The sequence below is a fragment of the Halichoeres trimaculatus genome, unplaced genomic scaffold, assembly GCF_033239565.1.
Source record: "Halichoeres trimaculatus isolate MK-OKI-2021-1 unplaced genomic scaffold, fHalTri1.1 fHalTri1_scaffold_6, whole genome shotgun sequence".
NCBI classification, from domain to species: Eukaryota; Metazoa; Chordata; class Actinopteri; order Labriformes; family Labridae; genus Halichoeres; species Halichoeres trimaculatus.
In genome coordinates, this window is record NW_027437184.1 from 16266675 (window position 1) to 16285865 (window position 19191).

General features: G+C 38.6%; 1 protein-coding gene across 2 annotated transcripts in view; it reads left to right on the forward strand.

Moving 5' to 3' along the window:
* sipa1 (signal-induced proliferation-associated 1) overlaps positions 1-12966 on the forward strand; it is a 43726-nt gene extending 30760 nt beyond the window's left edge. Inside the window, exons 11-16 of one of the 2 annotated variants that reach the window (XM_074671850.1) lie at positions 1709-1835; positions 1940-2063; positions 3556-3654; positions 4556-4628; positions 6260-6327; positions 7675-7812. In XM_074671850.1, the coding sequence (XP_074527951.1) occupies positions 1709-1835; positions 1940-2063; positions 3556-3654; positions 4556-4628; positions 6260-6317 (481 nt within the window). In that variant the 3' untranslated portion in view covers positions 6318-6327; positions 7675-7812. Of the gene's footprint in view, positions 1-1708; positions 1836-1939; positions 2064-3555; positions 3655-4555; positions 4629-6248; positions 6328-7674 lie in introns of both variants that reach the window. The other variant, XM_074671849.1, reaches the window with a different exon arrangement.
* Positions 12967-19191: the final 6225 nt, after the last annotated feature.

Sequence of the window (19191 nt, forward strand, 5' to 3'; positions counted from 1 at the left end):
GGCTGCAGTTTAGGTCAAAAAATCCAACTCTCCAGCCATTCCAGATGGGCTGTGGTCAAACTTTAAAAAATTAATACACCTCGTAGAAATGTTTCTCATGTCTGATTGTTGTGGTGATTTGGAGATATCATTTGGCTGCCTTGTATTCAAGTCCTCTTTTTTCTGAAAAGTTTCATTTCATTACTTATCCGAGGTTGAAAACAAGGTTTTACATCACGTTTAACAGTGATTGACAGCTGCTGTTCTCTTGTATTTTTTTTCTAGGATTGTAAAATATATCAGGAGGTAAAGTCAAGAAGTGATTAGACTCTTGAAATTAAAAAAATATATATTTTTGTCACCTGGCTCCACTCAGATTCTCCCAGAATCCCTCACAGTCTCTACTGCGCAAACTCTGGCTGCACAACTGCTTCAATGGCTGCGCTTGTGACGAGGATATTTTGGCTTCAAAGCTAATGTGAGATGTTGTTTTAATGGGGTCATCCATTGTTAACATGTTCCCTCATTTCTAAGTTCCCTCATTTCCAGGACATTTTCAAAATACTGTATTGTGTTCCTACATTTACCTTCAATTTAAGCATGAATGAATAAATGAGTAATTTTGTTTCAAACAACAGCAGCAGAAATTGTCACAATCGCAATCGTTAGAAGGGAATATAAAATATACTGACTGAAAAGGGTTTCGGCTGAAGCAGAGCTTGTAGATGCCATGGTCTTGTTTTCACACACAAAACCAAAACACAGACAAATCTCAGTTTGCAGGGTCACAGTCAACCTTGCAAATGGGCCATCAACCAGTTCATGTAACATTTTAGCAAACAAGGTTCCCATGATCCGGTCCCAGATCCACACTGCAAAAAACTGAAATCTTATCCAGTGTTTTTGTCTTATTGTAAGTTAAAATTGTCTTATTCGTTTGAGAAAATGTGCTTAAAACAAGAATTATGTCCTAAAACAAGTAACTTTTCTCTTGTTTCATTTGGAAGATTTTTTTCACTTGCTACATGCATTTCAGGACAACATAACCGGACATTTTCTGGACTATTTTGGTGAATGTGGCTCATATTAAGTCTAAAAAGACACTTTCTTTTGAAAATAAGACAAAATAACTCGACAAGATTTCAGTTTTTTGCAGTGTATGACATTAAGATCAGCTCCTGAATTGGTTCAGTTAATCTTTACACTGTTACATTAAACCTTTAGTGGCTTATGTACTATAAATTCAATTTTAATGCTTTTAAGCATTAAGGTCCTTTTAGTTTTTTTCTGAGAAGTTGTCTTCTATCAGAGAGAAAGGCATGTGAACAAGCCATGTTTCAGGTATGAGTCTATCAGAAATCTAAATGCTCGCTCCCTGGTTGGTTTCACCTTCAGAACATGAAGCTTCAGCTCAAAGAGGAAGTTTCCCATGAAAAATTATTCATGAGGATGATATTAAACTCTGCAGCTCTCTAAAATGAATCTTACTGCATTTATTGTCACAGGGAAGCAGAGCTGAATAATTTAACCCAAACCGCATCAGATTTGATGTTTGTGATGGATCATTTTGTGAGCTCAGAATTACAAACATCAATCAGGCCCGAATCCAGGCCATCCTGGAGATTACTTGTCTAAGTGCTACTTTTTGTTTTCAGCCTCTATATTGAATGAAAAATGTCACAAAGCATCACAGGAGATTAAGACTTCTGTACGTCTGTGTCTCTGACAGGCACGTGTATGACAATGTGGGACTGAAAGGCGACGGTCACATCTACGAGAATGTTGGCGAGCTGAGAGACGCCACACCTGATCTGATCCTGGCTGTCAAACCCAAAGTTCCCCTGGAGGACGAACAGGTGATGGACTGAGATGAGAGGTCACCTGATTGGTTTTTGCTCAGCTTTCCGTCTCTGTCTCTCTGACAGTGTTGTTTCCTCTTGGTGTCTCTCTGTGTCTTCAGTTCATGGGGGCTGAATTTGGGGATGACAAAGCTTCTGCGAGTGACTCCTCTTCCAGGCTGTCATGTGTGGACCGAGCTGAAAGAAACTCCAGAGCTCTGAGTCTTCATAACTCCATCACTAAGAGTAAGTACACAGTCATGAGTGCAGATTTTATTGAAACAAATGGAATTAGAATATTCATAATCCTTTTAAGAGAGAACAATGGCAGCTGCATGTTGACGAAAGGAGGAAATGAAGTTTCTGACCCTGATTACTCAAAACAAAAGTCCTCCCTTGCGCACACTGATCTGACCTTTTAAATGAAGCCAAAATGTCACAATTACACATGTTAGCAAAACATCCCTGCCTGATTAAATCCTCAAATTCCTCTTTTTTTAACCAGATTTTCTCTGCCCTCTCTTCACCCTCACCCTCTCTTCATTTTCCTCACTCTGCCCCCTTCTATATCCCCTTTGTCCCTCCTCTTTTATCTGGGCTGCCCCCTATCCCACTAATCTAATATCAGCCCTGCTCTGCTGCCACCCCCTGCCAGGGCGGGGATAAAAGGGGGACAGATGGGTGGTGGGAGGGGTGGAGTTTTAGGCAGCCCCAAATCAAGGAGCCCCTCTTACACCATCTGCTCGGCCTCTGCTGAGACTATGAGACTCGTCGTTTAAGCTCCATAAGAAGAGTGCAGTGCTCATCCTCTCATTTTACTCTTCTGATTTTTGTGCATCCTCTGAGCCTCTGATTGTTTTGTGTCATCATTTTGCACAGGAAGTCTAAGAGTCCTTGAACTTACAAGGATTTACTTACAACATTAACATTGCAAAAAATGAAATCTTACCATGTCTTTTTATCTTATTTTCAGTAAGAAATGCCCTTTTATACTTGATATGAGCAACATTCACTTGACCAGTCAAGAAAAGTGTCCAGTTTAAGTTATTTAAAGACAAAAATGAGGTCTGAATTGCTTGTAATGAGTAAATAAAATCTGCCAGTGGGGTAAGAAAAATGTACTTGTATTAAGACATTATTCTAGTCTTGGCAAGCACATTTATCTTAACCCACTGGCAATTTTTTAACTTGTTATAAGCAATTAAGGTGTCATGTTTGTCTTTAAATAAGACATTTTTCTGAACTGGTCAAGTGAATGTGGCTCATATTACTCTCATAAGACATGATTCACTGAAATAAGACAAAAAACACTTGATAAGATTTCAGTTTTTGCAGTGCAGGTGTAAGATCATGAATGCATGTTTTTGTTTCTTTGGAATTTGCATCAGGACTTTCCCGAAACTCTATTCTTTCTCTTAAATCCAGGTCTTTGCCTCACCCTTTTTTCAACTTACTACTTTTAAGTGTCTTGCTGGCTTAAATTCATGTCCAAAAAAAAAAGGTTCTTTAATTCACTCAATTCAGTGAAACCTAGAAACACTACACTTCCCCCTGCCCCTGACTTTGAGCATCATTTACACAGCAGCATCCCCTAGTGGTGACTCCATGCAGTTGTAGAAAGGCAGCTCAACAATCTGCAGTCCCACTGTTGTGCTCCTTTGTACCCGACAGGTTGATATTATCCACGCTCAGATAATAAAGCTTTTTAAATTGCTAATCCCAGCTTTCTTTCTCTCAGTTCTCTCAGAGACGACAGATTCAACTGAGGAGGAGTGGCAGTCAATCGCTGACCTGGCTACTGCCTGCCGCAGCATCCTAGAGGCTCTGTCGCGAGAGGGTGAGGACTACTTTTAACATGCTAGTAGATGTAATGAAGTTATGCTGTGTGTACCCACTGTCTCATTGAAAAACTAATACATGCTTTCACAAAACATGGGGACATCCCTAGCTGTTTATTTTTTACCTGATGCTGCTTTGGGCCCTTTGTTTCAGATTGTATTTCTCGACTCGATCTGTTTACAGCTTTGTGGTAAAAGAGTGGAAAAGACACTAACCTGTTAAAGATGTACAAAATGCAAAAGAGGGGGACTGTGTTTTCCTATATTTTGAATATGGATATAAAGTGCAGGATGTCCAAATTTAGTGTGTGCAGATTTTCAAACAGCTGCATATTCATTTGTTGTAGAAATCCCTGAACCTGCCAGTAAACTGCTGATGGCGGTCCATTAAAAAAAACAACACAAGTTCTTCATGAGACTTACTGAAATGATAAGGTCATGGTGTAAGGACAAGCAGGCCTCAAACATGAGGGTTTGCCAATATTTCTGCACCCTTAAGGCCTCAATAGGACTGACCAATCAGAGGAAAGGGGGTTTGTACAGTCAGGAGCCTTAAAGAAACAGCAAAGTGTTTCAGACAGGGGCTGGTATAAGGGTTTTCATCAACATCACTGTAAGAAAAATATGTATTTTTTAAATCTGTAAACCATATAAAGCTACTACAGGACTACAGGGGGACAGTATAAAGCCTTAAAAAAAGGATAAAATCTACTATTCAACTCGCTCAGTATCAACATGTGGAGCAGTCTTGTAAACAAACAGTCTTCACACCTATAGCACATGGCTGTCCACATACTTTTTGATACAATTTAAATACATATAAAACTACAATGCAGGCAGAGATGTGCTCTTGTTTATTGTGACTTGGTGTTTCAAATGTTAATGTCTTTTTTTCTACAGACCGTAAAGCTGGGGACCCATCCCAAGCTGGTGCTGACCAGACAGATGGCAAGCTAAGAGACTCAAAAGACAGGTGGGTTGCCAAAAAGTTCATACAGTTATCTCTCTGTAATGGTCTTTTGGGTTTTCTTTCTTTTTTAATTGTGGCACACACCCTCCTCATCAGCCTTTGTCTTTTATTCTGTCTCTTAATTTTTGTAAACTTAATCAACATCATCCAACTGTTTGGTCAGCGTGATGGGTTCGCCCTTAAAGAGACCGCCCTCATCACACTGAATCAGTGATGCACTTGTGAGCATGCAAACACTGATGCACACACACACACACACACACACACACACACACACACACACACACACACACACACACACACACACACACACACACACACACACACACACACACACACACACACACACACACACACACACACACACATTTTGGCATCATGTCTGACTCACAATCTTTGTCATCTTTCTGTGAAACTCCCACTCCAGTCTCTTTTAATTGTCGTCTCTACTTCATACAGCTCCTTCTTTGCCTGAACTGGCCGCACTCCTCTCCCGCGTGCTGTGTCTAAACATTTAAAGACCAGTGAACTATCGGCCAATAGAAAATCAGTCAATGAAAACAGAGCAAAATGTAAATCTTTTATCAGTCCAGGTCTGTGGTTATTACACACACAGTTTTATGTCCTCCCACGTACTGTAGAGGTCAGTATTGATGACTGTTTCTCCAGTAGATCTGGCTCCAGCTAGAAAAAGACACCATGTCTGTACAGTATGTTCCTTGGGGAAACTTACATCCAAATGTTTGGTTTTTTTGCATATCCCTGGATTAAGAAAAGAGAGAAATTTAGATTTTCTGTCTTTAAAAACACTCAGCAGCACTTTTACATATCAGTGAGGTTAATATTCAGTCTTATGTTGACCACTAGCATACAGGCAGTCCATATCAAAACCAGCCTTATTCACCAAGTATCTATGCACAAATGATGAATTAGACACACACAAATTGCCCCTGGTGGCTGTGGCAGCAGCGTGTGAATGGGATGATTTAATACTAATAGGTGCCTTTCATGTCAGCCTGTTTCATCAGTGTATGGATGTGGTGTGAATGGGTAAATATGACATGTAAGTGCTTTGAGCAGTCTGAAAACAAGAGAGAGCTTCATGTGAATGTTGTCCATTTACCGTTTACATACGGCTCCAGGTAATAGAGAAGATAAAGAAGAGAGTAAAAAAAAAAGGTTTAACTGAAAACATGTAAAGCCTCATCAAAAGAATGATTTCCCGTGTTTCCAATTTCATATAAAAGCTCCAGCTTGTCACACAGCTGACATCACCAGTTGTCAGATGCAATGCATCAAGAGATGACTGTACCCACTTAGACTGGATATTTCCGTCATCTGTAGCAATTATTGTAATTGGTCTGCAGGTATTACAGCTTACATTAAAGGTGACACACAGCTCCACGACCAATCAGGCAAATTAAAACAGTTCACGCTGAATGATCTGAAGTGAGGCATTCAAGCAGATTAAAGACATTTCTATAAGTGGCAGCAGGTACCAGTGAAAGCGTTCGTCTTGTTGAACTGTTTCTGAAGGTGCTGAAATACTTTGGCTTAATGAATACAGAATATCAAATGCTGAATTTACTTCTGACAAAGTGTCACTGCATCTCTTCTTTGCAGTGACTCTCCAGGTCACCTAGAGGAGAAAGTATCCCAGCTGGAAGCTATGCTGAAGAAGCTGCAAGATGACCTGCAAAAGGTGCTTTGACTTTCATGAATGTTTTTCTCTCTGTGATATGTACTTTCAGTGAGCTCCACGGGAGAGTCAGCAGGTAGGAACACGTATTTCAGTTTTTCAGCTTCTGTCGCTGAAGCGAGACGTTTTGTATTTTCTGATGCAACTTTGTTGTTTACATGTACAAATCCTCCCGTCTACTCAGCATGTCAAGTCTTAGCTGACTCACAAGTGATGCATTAAAAACAAAAACACTCATTATTTATTGAGACGTTATTGTAAATTTGTACAGACATATTTGTTATATTCAAATATCATATTTAAGATGGACTTATGTCAACTCCTTAAACGCTGTTATCAGTATTTTATAATTCAGTGCTACTCAACATAAATCTGTTGTTAATGTTTATTTTAATGTCAGAAAATACTGTAAGAAAAATGTGTCGGAGGACTAAACACTCTGTCCACTTGTGTGTCTGAAGCTTTCTGCCTCTTCTTACGGCCTTCAGCAGATGAAGTCACTCAGCATTAAACAAGTGGACTGAGTGTGTACAGCATTCTGTTGTTGGTAGTGTATGTGCATCTGTGTGTACACATATAAAATATTATTTATTCTAATTAAATGGAATGTTTTCTGTTTATTTTGATATCCTTTATAAGGACTGCAACAACACTGTTTGCATTACCAATCCATCTGTTAAATGTTTTTGCAATCAAGTGACCTTTCAATCTGTGAACTGTCAAAAACAGTGATTTAACACACGTTAAGTTGTGCAACAATTACTTGATTAATGGTTGTTTGTTAAACAGAAAACTTTTCAACAACAGTTTTTGCTAATTGGTAATAGTATGTCATTTTCAAATGCTTAAACTTTTTCCAGTCCTAGCTGCTAAAATGTAAGGATTTGCTGCTTTTCTCTGTTTGTAGGCAGAAAGTTTCATATTTCTAGGTTGAAATCTGTTGGTTTGATAGAACCGGCTCTTTAACGAAAACCCTGTGAGCTTTTGGTGAAAATAAAATGTACTTTTAAAACATTTTATAGTGTAAATATATTATTTTATGATAGCATTATTATTATCTGTACCTGCTGTAGGTATTTGGTAACTTACTCAGACTGACTAGAATCATAAAACCAAACCAGAGACTCCATTATCATCTAAACTCTGCCAGGCTCAGATGTTATTATTTTCGTTTCTCTCAACTAGATGTGCTTTCCCACACTGTTCTTGTCACTTTTGTTCCGAGCTCTGTGTCTGTGTGTGCCCATTAGTTACTTTAAAGCCACCGCTGTACCTGTCGCTCCCCTCCCGTTCCTGCCACAGCGATCTGAGCGACGGCTTTTGTTTTTGTTGTGTGCCGATGTCTTTCAGGAGAAAGAGGACAAGGCGGTGCTGCAGGCTGAGGTGCAGAGCCTCCGGCAGAACAACCAGCGGCTGCAGGAGGAGTCTCAGAGCACGGTGGCTCGCCTCATCAAAGTCACCGAGCTGCTGTGCAACGTCAACAAGCCCTGTTAGCTCTGACACTGCTGCGTGCACAATAACACACAAATCAGCAGAGATGCAAGTTGTAATAAGTGCGCTCAGTATACTCATTTAATCTCAAGCAAATTTGCAAAACGAGACACATTCACTTATCTTCTTCAATCTGTGTGCTACCACAATCTCAATCCTGAATCCTGGACCTGCCTGCTGGTGAGGAAGTATGCAAATCAACTTGTATAAAAAAGACAAAGAGGACATTTTCAGCATCCCATCACCTTGACAGACTGATGTGCAACCCTCTTTACCAGAGTGCTTCTCTATTTGTGTGTATGGCACAAAAGTATGTGTGTGGATGTTTATGCAGCATGTATGAGAGTGTGTGTACGCCCGCGTGTGTGTGTGTGTGCATTCCATACTGTACCTTGCTTAAATACTTGACTAGCTGGGCTGAATAGCACTTGCATAAAAAGTGGCAATTAAGACTGAGAGACACTGTATAGCATGTTAGGTGGTGTCTTATCTGAAATGACCAAAAGTGTAAATGTATATCACCAATAATATATGTGAACAGTAGTGTTGCTATCCTCTCTGCCGGACGTGTAGTTGCATTGCGTGAGTGTAGTTCTGTCAGTGTGGGATGGTCGTGTACGACAACACAACAAGAAAAAAAGGGAACGTGACAATGACAAGCCTGTAGGCAGCCTTCTACTTCAAAAGATGTAATGATGGTTACTGAGTCGCCTGAGTGAGGTCTGTTGCGTAAGGATATCACTCTCTGCCCTCTTCTCCCCTCAGCTGTACTGTATTTTTAAGAAATGCTGGAGTTTTCAGGAGGGAGATCTTAAAATCGTAGATGAAAGGACATAAACTGGGAGTCCCTCCAGAAAAATGACCTGAGCATGCTTGTTCCCCTCCAGAAGTGTGTATGGAAACAGTATTAAAGTGATGCTGAAAAGGGTTATACCTCTCCTGAAGACACAGACAATGGCAGGAAAGAGCTGCTTCAGCTTCCTTCCATGTAGCTGTTTTCTTCTAACCTCACTATTGTAGCAGCCATACTGTAGAAGATTTCCTCCTGCTGGCCTGAACCACAAAATGCCCCCAAAAGGCAGCTTCTCCTTCAGCTGGCAACATCGCCTTTGGTGTCTGAAAGCAAGTTATAATGAAATATAGAAAATTGTATTTAAAAATGTTTTGTTTGGGATGATACAGTGAGTGTTTTGTTAAATATGGCTTATGAGTGGTAGCGGTAAGGACACCTGATGTGTGTTTGTGTGTTTCTGTGTCTTTCTTGCACTTTCTTTTAAGGTAAAATCAGCACTGGATAGGGCACATGCTGGATTTGATTCTCATGCCCGGGTTAATGTCTTGCTCAACATAACAAGGTGGAAAAGATCTCCTCCCCCTGACACCACCTTACCTCACCTTTTTGTGTCCACTGCTGCTGGAAAAAAAAGTGTGTGTTCAGAGGAGTCACACTGCTTCTCCTCAGTGCCAACGAAAAAAGCCCAGGCAGCTCTATCAAACCCAGAGGAATCAAACAGAACTGACTTGACAACAAACTTGGACAAAAAAGGATGCCAAATGTTCGCCAGTCACTCAGACTCTTGTTTTTCTTGTACAAATTTCCTCTTGTAATTTTATTTTAGAGTCACTGTGAATACCTGGTACCAGCATATTAAGATACAGTATATACAGATTAAATTATGAATCTAAACTTTATCAGTATGTGAAGATACTGTATGTACAGCTGAACTGTTCATGTTACTTAGTGCATTGGGTTGTGTATGCCCTCCTTTTTGCAGGATAATTATGCAGATAATGTGTTTTAATTGTGGCCATGCAGGCTCCTGTTTCATCTCCTGTACATGCTGAAGCCTCATGACTGACCACAGGGAGACACTGGTGTAAGAAGACCTGTTTTACTGTGTCTCCTGTATAGTTATCTAGATTGTAGGAGGTTGGTCAAGCATGAGAATGTGCCAAGCAACTTCCAAGCTCCCCCTCTGTATGTGTGTATGTATAAAAATGTAACTTATTAATCATGGAAATGTGGATTTTCTTGTAGCTGTTTGAAGTGGAGGGAAGTCTGGGGAGTACAACGTGAAATAGGATAGTAAAGAAAGGTGAACTTGGTTATGATTTATTTATTTTTTATTTTTGTAGGAAAAAACAACAACCGTTACATGAAATGACAAAATACTATCAGCAAATCATGGTAATAGTTCCTATTATCATTTGAATACAGAGCTATTGCAGCTACAGCTCTTAATATCTAATAAGTTCTTATAACACCATAAGGTACGCCTTAATGAGTGGGGTCAAACTGGTCATACTGGTGTTATGTGAAGGATTATTTCTCTGACTTTGTGCCTACCTGAAAATGTAATGTATGTTAACTCAGCACAGTGACCTCATTTCTATGTCTTTGGTTGCACTTACTGAGGTTTTAAAGACAAGAGACCGTCCTAACATCTGGTCGTCCATCCACTATGTGAGGGAAAAATGGTCGAGTCATACATGATCAGAAAGAACAGATAATAATAATAATAATAATAATAATAATAATAATAATAATAATAACAACAATAATAACAGATATGTGTTGTTGGTTTGAAGAATAAATGAAGCTCAGTAAGTCATGGAGGCAAAGCGATAAACATATATGGTTTTTAGAAAAGAATTAAACACAAAATGGTGTTTACAGTGACCGATTATGCATTGAAATGGAGTTTGAGCTGAAATGAATGTGTTGAATGGCATATGCTTCCCTGATTGGGTGATTATTTTGGTATTTTAAAACTTAAGAATAAATTGTCTCAAAAAATCCAACTAAAATAAGAAATCTGATTGTGGTTGACTGACCTTAAAGGGCTAATAGATAGAGTTTATGCACCATTATAGGGCTCTAAAATACATCAGCTGAAAGTTATGAGATTTATTATTGTGTGTAATTTGTTACATTTAGAAGAACAGACTCAACGGAAATGGAATATATATCAAATGGATTTAAAAATACATCCAGTGCATTTGAATCTACTGCTTAGACAAGCATTTCCTGGCATACACCTATTACTGGCTATTGGGGATGGGTACCTTTCACATTGAACAATATGGCACTGATGCCCTGTTCCTGGCAATTAGCATCAATACTCAATGGTACCAATTTTTGGTTATTTTGTACGTTTACGTGGTGATAATATTAATTTGTGCGATAATAAAACCTCAAAGTTTTTCTATTTAAAATATTCATTTCTCAATACCTAAACTTGAAATGCTGTGTTCATGTCCAGCATGGAAAAATTGCCTACTCATCCACTCCCTCACAGTCACAAGAATGCGTTTAGGTTCCTGAACATGGTACCATTTGAATCTATGTAAATCAGTACCTGGTACTACAGACAGAATTGGTTGAAGATTTTGGTACCCATCCCTACTGGCTATCGTGTAATATCAGATCCACAGAAAAGCAAAAAGAAAGAGGTTGAAAGTTAATATTTTTCCCCATAATATGTGGCTTATTAATAAATGATGGTTTGCAAATATTTTTAATCCTATATTTAATTTTTAGAAATACTCTTAAGGCAACATGTCAAATGCTGAACTTGAGGTTGTACTTTGACAGAACTATTTGCTCATTTTAAATTTGATGCAAGCTTCTCTGTATCAAAAATGCTTGACAGTTGTTCAAACCCAGGCCAACATAGATGATTTCCAGAAATAATGTCTTTTTGATTTATTAGACCACACAACAGTCTGCAAGTAAATCATTAGTGGGCTGGGGCAGAGAAATGCCTCAGACATTCCCGGACCATGTCTGCATATGGTTTTATTTCAACGTGATATAGTTTTAGTCCATTTTTATAGATTTAGGGACAAACTGATTTTAGAGTTATGTTTGATTTGGATGCAGTGTCTCATGTGGGCAATAGATCATGACCATCCAGTACTGCTTTTCAGCCTTTTTCCAGTGGAACAGATATTAATCCATATTCTCTGAGCCTTTTTAAATTATGTACTGCAGATGATGATATGCCATTTAAAGTTCTACTGTGGAGAATAATTCAGAAATTGTTAAACTATAAGCTCACACAGTCTCTCATAAGCTACAAGTTATGAGTGTTTTTTTCCAACTTCACTTCTAAGAGACTCAACCTCTCCGGAAAGCTCTTTATTATTTTTTTCTAAGTCCAATAATGTCATTAATCTGTTGCATATTAACCTAGTCAGCTGGAGTTAGATGTTTCATTAAACAGTTTATTCTTCTTCATGATTTGACATGTTTTCTCTGCCAAAAAGGCAATGGAAAATAGGTAACCATGATTTGCAAACCATCAGATTTTTTTATTTTTTATTTTTAAGTAGGATTTCACACAATTCACCAACTTATGTAGTTATGCAGTACTTGATGCATGAAGCATAAGCTGTGAAATGATTTAACTGATAGATACCATTTGATAACCTCATTTCACTGTACTGTACCATATCAGTTTAAAGCCAACTAAGGCTCCCAACCTGCATGGGACTTCAGAAAAAAATGTCAGCCGTATTAATATGGTGAGTTAGAGACTCTTGAGACTCTTTTAGTTTTAAAATGTTTCCAATAACAGGAGCTTTTGAATACATCACAGGGACATCACCGGAGTCCAGCTCAAGTGGAGGGAATAATCTAGGCGTGGCTTCAATGACTGCAGGTTGAAAGATCTTTGAAGGTGTGGCAGGATGGATTTGTGCAAGAACTCCAGAAAATGGCCCCGACCTTCTGAACCCAGAGCTTGTGACCAAAATAAGGTTGATGGCTGCAAAGAAAATAGGCTGTAAAAGTCAGTTTATGAAGTGAGATGAAAGCACAAGAAATGTACATAAACATGAACTTTGGCAGGCTAATGAACTCCTAAAACCAGAGGTTTCTGCTGGAAACAAAAGGAAAAGTCTATAATGTAATATTTGATCAGGTTATAAAACCGTTTCTAAGAGGGGAAAACTACGCCTGCTTACTAAAAAGAAAAAGATTTTTATGCATTGACAATGCAAAAAGTAAGCACAAGCACACCATTTAATACTTTTTTTATATTAAAAAGATTCTGAAAATGAATTTGAATAATCTATGAGAAGTAGAGCATTTATTTAAAGAGCTGCAGAAGGGTTATTTGTCTGGGAATCAATCTTGCAACTCAAAGTAAACTCATCAGATCTGAAAGGCAGTATTTAAAAAAAAAGAAAAAAAAGAAAAAAGAAAAAAAAAACGGAAGTGTTTTTTTTTTTTTTTTTTTTTCAATCTAACTACTTCATACACCTGAAACCAATTAGAGATGTTATAAATGTATCTTTAGAGGGAACATTTATGATTTCATTGAGATGTCACTCTAACTGTGGAGAATTGGTTTTATCACCAGCCCTCTGATACATTATTTTCTTGGAGCTGTAAATGTCTCAAGAAACAAAACAATGTGTTTTAGTTTGAGTCAGGCTTTTACAGCCGTAACACGAGCAGATCACCTTTTCATTATTTTAAATTAGCCAAGCAGGCAGCACTGTGATAACCAGAACCTTCAAAAACTCACCCAAAGTGATATAACTGTTAAATCATGTTTGTCCAGAGCTGGTCAGACCTGACAATCAAACTAGGAACTGAAAAATGCTGACACAACACAAATATACCACTTCCCTTTGATAGAGTTCATGTTTTGAAATTATTGGGCCATAATCTTAAAATAATCATGATTATTTTGCTCTCTGACACCAGGCTCTGCTTCTTCAATATATTTTTTCAGAGGAAAGAGCATTTATCCAGGTAAACAAAACGGTTTCAACTGAATGATGCTCCTGTGATTCTTTCTTGTATTTCATATCAAAAACTCTACTCAATGAAAGGTTTAGCTATTTACTTCTACAAAATATAGATTGAGATAAGTAAATAGAGAAAGAAAAGTGTCTATCTAGAGCTATAGCCAAAACATAACAAGTAAAGAAGGAGGTAAAAAAAATTGTGTTTGCTTGTCCAGCTGCCACTTCATTCATTCATTAAAAATTCTAAAATAAAAAAAAAAAATGTATATCTTTCTCTGAGCCAGCATATGTTTATTGTTTCACACATAAGGTTCAGCTACCACGAACACCAAGAGTTATCTTTGGGATCCAAAACTATCAATGCAGATATGATGCTCCCATATTTAGCATGTTAACAGGCAAAGTAGCAGCAGCAGCAAGAGAAAATGTGCAGCTGGCTGAAGGGAGTGTTACAAGTTTTGCATAAAAGTGGATAGCAACCAGACATTGCAAAGTGCTAAAATTACATATGATCAATGTGTTCTGACATTAATGGTGGTATTCATGTTCATCTTACAAGTTTTATGTTAACTGATTCAAGGATGTTCCAGATTTTCACAGTAAACCTTGATGTGATGGCACAGGAGGTCCAACCTGGAGAACGTAAATCCACCAGTGTATCATCTGGGAACCCTGAATGTCCATCAGTGCAGAAAAAAAACTTGTTTAGTCAGTTTAACTTGACCACAGATATGCTCAGTGATAAACATAAACCGTAAACCAGACTGTAACACATAAACACATGATCATAATATACCCCGACAACACCACACAAACATTTCCCAGGGCTCTGTCCTCTGCACGGCTATCATAAACACAGCCGCAGAAAAATGCTTCATCTTCCCAGCTCTGACACCAGGAGGAGGACTGATGACAACAACGCCGTAGCCTATGTCTTTATTTGGGGTTGTAGTGCAAGCTGGACGCTTTCCTAAGGCTATGTGTCAAACACAGCTCAAGGGCTTAACGCCGCTTTGATTCATCCGTGTTCTGTAAATACAGAGGCCATGTGCTGGTGTGTGTGTGTGTGTGTGTGTGTGTGTGTGTGTGTGTGTGTGTGTGTGTGTGTGTGTGTGTGTGTGTGTGTGTGTGTGTGTTTAGACTCCTGGCTTGTATATTGTGTTTTAATGGCCAGGCAGTGTTGCTCCATACACAACACGTGGATGAGGCCTAGTTTAAGGTTCTGTTTAGATTCACTGCTGTTCTCCTGCGAATAAAATGGACTTAAACCTCAGCTATGGGGAACTACCGTAAGTTCTTATGTGTTCTTGCATAAGTCAGTGCTGACATTTTGACAACCAAAGACAAAGGCTGTTTTCCAAACCGCCTTCTACATGTGAATGTAATATGGAGTGAGCAGTGCATGCTGCCTACTGCTTTTGGATGTAGTAGTATGACTATTCTTGCGGGTCTGTTTTGTAGAATACTTCTCTAATTTTCAGATTTGGAAAGCAGAGCTACAACTGGTGGATGTTTTTGCCTTTATTATAAATGTACAAAAAAAACTATGGATGATATTTTAGTTTTTTTTTTTTTTGCTAATCTTTTTACAGAAGAAAAATCACATTTGGCTTTAAACCTCTATATATCCGGCGCCCACATATGTGGACATTGCCTCTCAGATCCATGATACTTCATTTTTTTTTTAACTTTGACCTATTAGCCACATTTAGGGACACTGTCCAAATCATCTTTTGGTGAAATCACAACATTACAGCCATTTTAGTGAAAAATAAGCAAAACAACTTAATTAAGTGCAATGACACTACTAACAAACCACTAATAGAAAACTTTTAACACAAATAATCAAACTTCTTGGACAAAGAGCATGTTTAGTTGTTATACTTTTTAGGTCTTACTTGTCTCAAATAGCAGGGTGAATTAAAAAAAGCACTCCAGGCAAAAGCTCGGGTCTTAAGAGGTTAATCCTATACCAAAAGATGTATCGTTTAATTAAATAAATCTGACTAAAAAAGTCTTTTTACAGCTGATGGAAAACTCTCTTCCATATAATCCACATATGGTTTAGAAAAGTGAATTAGTGGTCTATATGGGCTTAATGATGTAGAAGTAAACACCTCTTTTACAACTCAAAGTGACAAGATTTACGGTTGTTTCTTTTGCATCACTTCATTTCTGTCTCACAGACCGAAACATTAGTGTTGTTGTATTGAAGTTATACTGCTGACTCATTTCTGTACCAAAATCTGCCACTCGCATTGACAAACAGTGTTAGTGCTGTGCACTGTGAAAAGTGGGAAACTGTATGTTAAGTAGGCTGGTCTGTGTATACTGAGAAATTTTCCTGGATCAGTAGGACATCCGGGGGTTTTTGGGTTTTGATTTCCCAAGTTTTTGCATACTGCATTTCAGCCAAGATAGTAGGTACTACTAGTGTAGTAGACGGTTTGGAAACCAGTTAAAGCTTCTTCATTTCTTCATTTCCCTCTTCATTTTGTAATACCTAAATGCAGAAAACTTGTATACTTGCTGAACATGCTGCTCTAGAAAAAAACACCAGTTTTTAAAAAGTGTCCATCCTGTTAATAAGTCAGTGATAAACCTATCACACAGTTTTGCCCTTGTGCCATAAAATCTGCTGTTAAACATTAAAGAATGAGAAACATTGGGTCACTTCAGGATTGCTGATGTCAACTGAGTTCTTTTTTTGTTGTGATTTTATTGAACTAATGTTAGACATCTTATATACCAACTTTATGTATGATTTTAACAGGGGCCTAAGTATTAATTTGAATTCTGATGCTTGTAAGTGTAGAACAACTCCTGATTCAGGACTAACAGATGGTGCTGAGTTAAAACAGGGCACACATGGAGATCTTGTGAGTAAAGTGTAACCAGGGTCTTTAGTTTCAGCTGGAGACATTATCCAGACTCCTTTGACTGTACAGTACACACACTTTTATGCAGAAGGCTGTGTGTCCTTTTGGACTTTGTGGGGAGCTGGCAGGGTGGATTATTAGCAGATAGCAGTGAAGGAGTGTTTCATAATCTTCACCCTGTTTCTGGAAGGTCTCCATGTGACAAGAAGTCTTTGTTTCCCTAAACAGACAGGAGAGCAGTGCCCTCCTCACTTAAAGAGCTTTTGTTTCGTATAAATTCCAGCTCTGGTTAAAAATGTAACAGGAAAAAGAAAAACTCAGTATTATCTGTGGGGATTAGTTGTAGTTTCTCAGTTTCTGTAGTTTCTTTTTTATGCAGCTTCAAATACAAACCTCCACGGGTAAAACATGAGTCAAAACTTTAATGTGTTCAAGTTGATAATACAGTGCTGCTGGATTTCTCTTGATTCAAAGTCCTTTGTGTTGGAAACAAGCCATCTCACCCAACTGGCAGACTCTACTCTTGTTTTTGTTGCTAATAGTAACACTGTGTATTAAATAAAGTGTCAGGAAAGGACATTTTCTGTGAGTGGGAGCTCACAGGAGGAGGGAAGCTTCAAAATTTTCTTCCTGCTGCGTGCAGGCTGCAGGGGCTGACACAAGAGAGGCAACACCTGCACAAAATGCATTTAAAGCAATAAATAACAAAAAGGCCACAAACAGAAAATAATCACATCTAAGAAAGTGAAACTTTACAGGAGACTGTTGAATCCTCCTGTCAGGGGAAATAATTTCTTAAAAGTGCTCTATCTTCTTTCTAATGTTTTTTTTTCTTTTATTTGTTACATAAAAAAAGCTTTTCTTCAAACTTTTGAGTTGGTAACTGTATTTGTCTTGTTTGCTGGCTGAAATAGATACAATGATATCTAGTGAGAAACACTGCATGCAAACTTTCAATGTTGATAACACTCCTCCAGACTCCTTCAAAAAGAAACCTGGCTACACTTCCACTCAAGAACGTAACATTATTTAAGTTGACTCACTGTGCTACTTGCTATCTAAAAAAATATTGAGAGAGAGCTTTTTTAAAAAAAAATGACCCATGTTATTTTGTGGTGATGTCATTTGAGTTATCTGGGTATGAGCCTGGAGTTTAGTCAGTAGCCTGTAACAAACAAATAGCGTGGATATTCTAAATCATCAGACATAATCCACACATGCTAAGCGTCGCCTGGTTGGTGGTTGGTTGTGGCTGCCTATTTTGGCAGCTCCCTCTTCTTTGTCTGTTTCTTGTAATTTTTTCGTCTGTTTTTCATCAACTTTGTATCTGGAGTGGGTCATTACTTTGTACGGCGCATTTGTTGGTCATAGACACCAAACTGGTTATGTCCTCAGTGATATTTTTTTCTATTTTTGCTCCTGTGTTTGTCTGGAGCTCCTACATGTAACCAAGGCCAAATTGTTAACATGTGAAATTAGCTGTTAGCAGCCCTTAGCATGCCAATGCTATCTGGTGCAAGGCCTGATGTTTTCCCACAAGGGGAGGTGAGGACGATGTGCTGGTTCTCAGGTGTGAGCTAAGAAGCGACAACATCGACCTGTCCCTCCATCCATCGTTTTTGGGAACGTAAGATCTATCTCCAATGAGATGGACGAGCTAGCTGTGCTAACCCTGCAACAGCGGAAATACCAGAAGGCAGAGAAGCATCATGGTATTAACAGACATGGCTAACGGAGCTAACATCAGACATCAATGCCACATTGGAAGAGCTTCACCTGCTGTGAGCAGACAGGATCCAGGAGACAGAGACTGAACAGACTGCTGAAGAAGCTCAGTCCTGGACCCTGTGGAGGTGGAGGCTGGCTGGACAATGATGGACAAGCTGTCATCATCTATTTTCTTTTGGACCTTTTTGCCCTTCCTATACACTTTCTGACTTTTGTTTTCTTGATTGCTGCTGTGACTCCTGAATTTCTCCTCTGGGACAAATGAAGTACTTTCCATTGTATTCCATTCTATTCAATAAGGAGAAGATCACAGTTACACAGCTCATAGCAGCTGGTCTGAGAGGGCATGTTTAGGCTCATAGAAGGTCAATGATACTAGCGTGTCTTATAATGAAGAGCTTTAAAAGTTAGCGGTGAAATTTTTAGAAATAATACATGTACTGGGATTGAGAATATGATATTAATTTTGCTTGAACCAGTGAGTAGTCGGGCTACATCAGTGTTTTGAACCAACTGGCAATGGACAGCTTGAGATGTACTCAAATAGAGAGTATATATACATGGAACTCAATTAGGAACAGTTTAAGATGGTAGTTCATGCAAGTAAATCTGATATCTGTGAAATATCATACATGCTTCAGTGGTGACTCTTAGCTCCTGCTCTGCACACCTGTCTCCTTCTCTCATCATGCTTAATTGGCTGGACCAGGTGTGTTTAACTAACCAACATTTAATTAGGTGTCTCAAAATTGGGAAGAGATGGAAAATGTGATGAAGCGCTGGGACCAGGTGGGACCAGAAATTGACACCTCTGTAATGTCACAGGTGCTCCCTTATCGTCGTCCACCCCTTGTATTGTATTGTATTGTATTGTATTGTATTGTATTGTATTGTATTGTATTGTATTGTATTGTATAGTTCATACACTCTATCTTTCCTTTTTCCTCGAAACGAAGACTGCTGAGTGTGTCGCCGCCTGCTGGTCAAACTTGGGGGAGGAGAGAAGAGA